Source organism: Etheostoma cragini, chromosome 21, assembly GCF_013103735.1.
Source record: "Etheostoma cragini isolate CJK2018 chromosome 21, CSU_Ecrag_1.0, whole genome shotgun sequence".
In the NCBI taxonomy this organism is placed as follows: domain Eukaryota; kingdom Metazoa; phylum Chordata; class Actinopteri; order Perciformes; family Percidae; genus Etheostoma; species Etheostoma cragini.
In genome coordinates, this window is record NC_048427.1 from 1477148 (window position 1) to 1483160 (window position 6013).

Below are 6013 nucleotides of genomic sequence, written 5' to 3' on the forward strand. Positions count from 1 at the left end.
CCCCCCCCCCCCCCCCCAACTGCTAAGGGTGCTGGTCCAGCACTGGCAGCCCACACATCACTCCCTTTCTGCATAAATAGGTGTGTATTTCAGGCCTGTGTGTAGTGATTGCTAACAAAACAGAGTGTAAATTGTAATTTCCCCACGGTCAATAAAGAGTATAAATTATTATTATTAAAATGATCATTTTTCCCACTGCATTCTTGGACAATATAGGCTTAACATAATTTATTATGACTGCAAAAACAGATGCGTTTTAACCAATACGAGGTGATATCTCAGTAAACAGGGTCGTTATCAAGGGGAACACGAAGATCAACCAGCGGCTCAGCTTTTTATAAGTCCTCGGGGTTTTGTCGTTGACAGGTGCGGTCGGCTGTGAGGAAGCGGTTCCACCGCTGGCAGGAGCAGCACTCCATCCGAGCCCGGATGACCCAGGCCATGTCCATCCCCACTTCACCTTCACGGGTCAGCTTTCACAGCATCAAGCAGTCCACATCGCTATGAAAGCGGAGGCCAGCGCCGTCCTGGATACGGGCTTTGGGCTGTCGTCATCGTTTTCTGCCACGTCGTTGAAGTACACTGAAACACTTTGTGAGCTGGGGCAAAAAAAGCTTCAGAGAGAAACACGGAGAGCGTGATGGAGAGAGAGAGAGTGGCTGCATCAGCCTCCTAAACCTCAGGAGGGACTTTATATACAGACTTGAAAATGGATAAGGACGGAGATAGAGGACACTTCAGGCTTTAGGAAACAAGAGGTTAGTGGATCAAAAGATGCACGTGACCAAGCTGAGTTTGACTTTGATTCTGGGTGTGATGCACAGCACTCCATGTTCTTTAATGTTTGCAGGTCATATCAATTCTCTGTTGTATTCCTGCTTGCACACTTGGTTTTTGTTTGTTTTTTTGCCATCTTTACGTCAGTGAGAACTCGGAGCTTGTGTCGCTGGACTGCACTGAACCGAACCGGATTCCACCCAAGGGGACACTGGACTCAAACAGCCACTTTTAATTTATTGAAATGCATTTATTTTTTAGCTTTTTTCATTGTCAAATTGTCTGGTTATAGTGTTTGTTAATTTGGTGTTGTGATTACTTCCTCTGTTCACAGCCAGCTTGGTGCAGTTGGGGTACTTTTCATTCACTTTCCAGAAAGTTTAAGCACATTCCATAACTTCCTACCTGAAGAGTTTTGATCCAAAATATTACGTGTACCATGAATAGAAGCACGTAAGTGGGGAAGCAGTGAAATTTGAAGTCAAATGAGTAGATCGATACCAATGTCAGCCATTTGAGCCATGAGGCAATTAGCGTAGCTTAGCAAAAATACTGGAAGCATCTTCAACTTCCAAAAAACAGTGGTGGAAGTAAGCTCGCTAATCAACAGTGAATGTTGGAAGCTTGGGTGGTGGCGGCCAGGGCAGTGGTTGGGGGGGGAGGACTCAGAGCGCACATTCAGCGATACCGTGATTCTATAATGAAATGGCCCATTTGTGTGATGTCCCGTTATGCATTGGTGGGAGATGTATTCAGATTCTTTACTTAGGTAAAAGTACTTATATCACACTGTAAAAATACTCTGTTACAAGTAAAAGTCCTGCTAGAAAATGTTATTTTGTTAGTCTGTAAATGACTCAAAACAATTGATACACTCTTAAAGTAGTTGGCGACTTATTTAATAGTTGACAACTAATCCATTCATTGCTGCAGCTCTTCTCGAGTTAAGTTTATTTTCTCAGCCTTCTTTTAAAGGTCCCACGGCATGATAATTTCACTTTATGAGGTTTTTCTAACATTAATACAAGTTCCTCCAGCCTGACTATGGTCCCCCCAGTGGCTAGAAATGGTAAGAGGTGTAAACTGAGCCCTGGGTATCCTGCTCTGCCTTTGAGAAAACAAAATCTCAGATGGGCCGATCTGGAATCTTGCCCCTCATGAGGTCACAAAAGGCAAGGTTACCTCCTCTTTCTCTGCTTCGCAGGCCCACAGAACTTGGCCCACTACTGAGAGTCCTAAGGAAAGCTCATCGTGGGACTCGCTGTAGTGGCTGCAATTCTGCACCAAGGCTGAATTTTGGGAAAGAGACTTCAGATCCAGTATTAGGGGACCACTAAGGTCTATATAAAAGAGACTTCAGATCCAGTATTAGGGGACCACTAAGGTCTATATAAAAGAGACTTCAGATCCAGTATTAGGGGACCAGTAAGGTCTTTATAAAAGCATCCAGAGAGCACCATGTCATGGTAAAGGATAAACTTTGATGGATGTTTTAGGAACAAAACTCTTCAGCTGGATGATGATACATGCTGCTGTTGCCTCTCTACCAGCCAGACAAGGAGAACCGTTAGCTGAGACGAACGCAGTCTGTTAAATCAGGACATTGTTGTAGCTAATCAAGTGACTTTCTATGCTTTTGGGTCAACTTGAGGCAGGACACGTGAGCGGGCTTTATTGTAAATATATAAATATATTATAAGCAGGGGGGTTAAAGTCACAAATATAAACCAAAAAAACACAAACCAAACACTGTGAACCATATGGGTACATATGATCAGCAAGTCACAGTCCACATTCCTTCTACACCAGTATGCCTCACACCTGTGCATTTTCATCACCTGCTGCTTGGGTCAAACTGTATATGAACCTCATCTTTTGTGGTTTTTATTCTTCATCCCTTTCAAGTGATGTGTGAACGCTGGTTGTCATGTAATTATTTAAGATAACTGGATTTTTTTCTAATGTTAGAGGCATAGTTCGGACGTTTTGAGGTGTGGTTGTGGGAGCTATTTTTTCATAGTAAGTGTGTTAGATGGGATAGCTTCTGTTATGATTTGACACCATAAATTCAATTTATTTGAATTATTGTTGTGAGACTGGTGGATCCAAACTGTCCCTTAACAAACTACCCGATCGAGGCAGCGGTAGACCACCCACTCTTGTGTTCTGCATGGTAAAATGAATGTTTTTGTCTGATGGCAGCAGGACGTTACTTAGCTTCCTTGTACTTCCATCTGCTGCAGCTGACACACTGACTGTGGGGAAGTAGCTCACACAACCACTCTTAATAACATCTGAACTGTCCCTTTATTCATCTGCGCGGTCTGTGAAGATGCTGACTACCGTTCAAAAAATTGTAATCTGCTGTTTTATTGATGTTTCTCTTCTTTCCTTCAATTCCCTTCATTTAAACAGACATCCAAACTAAATAATTCAATCAACAAATGTATTACTGATATTAGAAATAGTTTTAACCCCAAAAGAAGAGGAATTAAATCAATGTCCCTACAGTGCTGCATTACGGGAGAATATTGAAACCTGAATATGAATTAGTTTACCAGTCCAGAGAAAAGGTAAAGGACCCTCTATCATTAACAAACCACAATGGTGCAATATGTGTTCTTTGGGTCCTCTGCAGTCTACTCAGTGGTTAGATGGAAGAGGTTTAAGCTGGGATTGGTCAGTCCAGAGTATGTTCAGCTGATATTCTGATATTATTTTAACAATGTACCCCATTGAAATATGTTCAAGACCAGCACAAAACATTTTGGGTAGACAATCAATGCCTTGCTGTATAGACTGTTCCCACAGCCAACCTTGTTGTTGTCATGTTCCCATAGCCATATGTTACCATAGACTGTAGAGTTTTTTATATATATATACAGTATATATATATATATATATATATATATATATATATATATATATATATATATATATATATATACTGGATATATATATATATATATGGATATATATATATATATATATATATATATATATATATATATCAAGTCTATAAAAAACTGAAAATAGAAATATCTAGATAAGATCAAAGATCATCTAGACACTTCAAATTGTCCTCTGTGGCAGCAGATTACCAACTTTTGATCGGTAAAGGGTGTGTGTGCTTAAATTAACGTAAACCCTTGACATGATGCACTTCTGCAATGGATTTCTCCAAAATGAAAAGAATATATATTTTTTAAATGTCAGCAGGAATAAGCAGCAGAGGGTGTTGTTGACATGTTGTCATTCCAGCGCAGTAAAAACCCATTTACTCCAACAGTTACTGACTTCTCCATAGTGACGTGGTCCAGAAACAGTCGTCACAGCAAAATCTCAACGTAAGTCACGTTGGTTTTATTTATTATTATTTATTTTCAATATTGTTATTTTTTCCTACTTGAAAAGATGTGAAGAGATAATAAACTGTGTGTTGCATTTGACTGAATGAAAGTTCAACAACGTGGAGTCGAGTTTATTTATGGAGCAGGAATACACGTTAGACATCGAGCTAGCGTGCCATCACAGTGGCGTTCGTCTCCATCGTCCCCGGAGACGAAAACAAACAAGAAATGCATTTTGAGAATCTTGTGATCCTTTTAAGCTTTGTGTGTGTGTGTGTGTGTGTGTGTGTATGTGTGTGTGTTTGTGTGTGCGCGTCTCAGAGGAGAGCGCAGCTTTTAAACAAGAACCTTCTGCCCAATTGAACAACAGAGAGAGAGAGAGAGAGAGAGAGAGAGAGAGAGAGAGAGAGAGAGAGAGCAAGCAGAGGACATGTTGAAATCAATGGCAGTGATTCTAACTGAGGTCAAATTTGAACCGTAACACAGTACATTTACTCAATAACAATTGAGTATTTCCACTTTCTGCTACTTTATGCTTCATCCCTCAAATATCTGTGTATTATCTGTTGTCTGTATGTTTTAACAGAACTTGTCCATGCAACGTGAACCACAGTATTATTGTATATAATTTGTGGTAAAACACACGTTTTAAAATGAATATCCATTTTTTTCGACATTTTGGGCGATGTTTCAGACATTTATGTCCTTTTTTGCGACCACTTTGACACTTTTTCAGACGTTTTTGTCTACATTTTTCAACATTTTCAGAGTTTTACAAACTGAGCAGCTTTATAAACCAAGCCTTGACTATTCTGTTCTGTATTCTGACGACATATGATTTCCATTTTTTTTTAATTCCTTTTCTGTTATTTTACAGATTTATTTTTTAGAGTATACTAACTTTTTAACTCAACAAGTCCTCCAAACCACTGGTTCCCAAAGTGGGGTCCGGGGACCCCCATGGGTCCTTGATAGGGTTCCAGGGGGTCCCCAGTAAACAGGGGAATCATTTTCTTTTACACTAACTTCATCCATAAGTAACACAGTGACAGAATGTACGACTATTTTTGTCTATCTTCGCTTTTCACTTTGGTTTTCAAACGTTGTTTGGTTGAACCTTTGTTTAAATATGTATAATTTTGATTTTATTTCATTTAGCGCATAAAACAATAAAAATAAAACTGTGTTAAATATACAGAGATTTAGAGGTGTAGTAGGTAAGACCCATATTCAAGTAGAACTACATGAAGCAGTTAAAAAAAACCACCTATATACTCAGGTAGAAGACAGGGTTTTAAAAAACTTCCATTGAAGTCTATAGAACTCAAGCTTTTTACTGAAGTAAAAGTGTAAAAGTATTGGTTTTAAAACTACTAAAAGTATAAAAGTAAAGGTAATGGAAAAGCTGAGGCTGCCCCAGAGGGGCCTGTAGTGCACTACCCCACCTCCCCAAAAAAACATGTTTCTAAGGGCCTCGATGACTATAATATTACGTTTAAACGTTCATGTTGAAATTTTTGGGATGCACCTGTTTCAGCCACATTCAGGCCAATTAAAAATGAACGCATTTTAGTACAATGCAAATACATTAAATAATCACATATGTGTACTACTGAGCATTAAAGAACCATATATGTGTACTACTGAGCATTAACATGTGTTTCATGGAGCGGAATATATGACAACTAGTAAGTTAAGTTCTGCAATGGTGCAAAAACTCCAACTTCAGAGGCATTTTATCAACAGCCAACCCGCTGGAATCTGTGAGTGCAACGGAGTCACTCCATCTGGAGACCGGGATTTATCTGGATGGGTTTTTGTTTGTGTTTTTTTGAACGATGACAAGCCGGAACGAACACAAGCCAAACTGAAATAGAAGAAGGTTT

The 6013-nt window shown here is 39.4% G+C and overlaps 1 protein-coding gene and 1 long non-coding RNA gene across 2 annotated transcripts in view; one reads left to right on the plus strand and one right to left on the minus strand.

The window, feature by feature from the left end:
- LOC117937013 (corticotropin-releasing factor receptor 1-like) overlaps positions 1-1431 on the plus strand; it is a 70022-nt gene extending 68591 nt beyond the window's left edge. Inside the window, exon 14 of the mRNA XM_034860629.1 lies at positions 367-1431. Coding sequence (XP_034716520.1) covers positions 367-507 — 141 coding nt within the window. The 3' untranslated portion in view covers positions 508-1431. The remainder of the gene's footprint in view (positions 1-366) is intronic.
- Positions 1-5666, minus strand: part of LOC117937016 — a 16863-nt gene extending 11197 nt beyond the window's left edge. Inside the window, exons 1-2 of the long non-coding RNA XR_004655079.1 lie at positions 5656-5666; positions 5150-5152 (exon numbers count right to left, since the gene is read on the minus strand). This is a non-coding gene — a long non-coding RNA (uncharacterized LOC117937016). The remainder of the gene's footprint in view (positions 1-5149; positions 5153-5655) is intronic.
- Between the last annotated feature and the right edge of the window lie 347 nt (positions 5667-6013).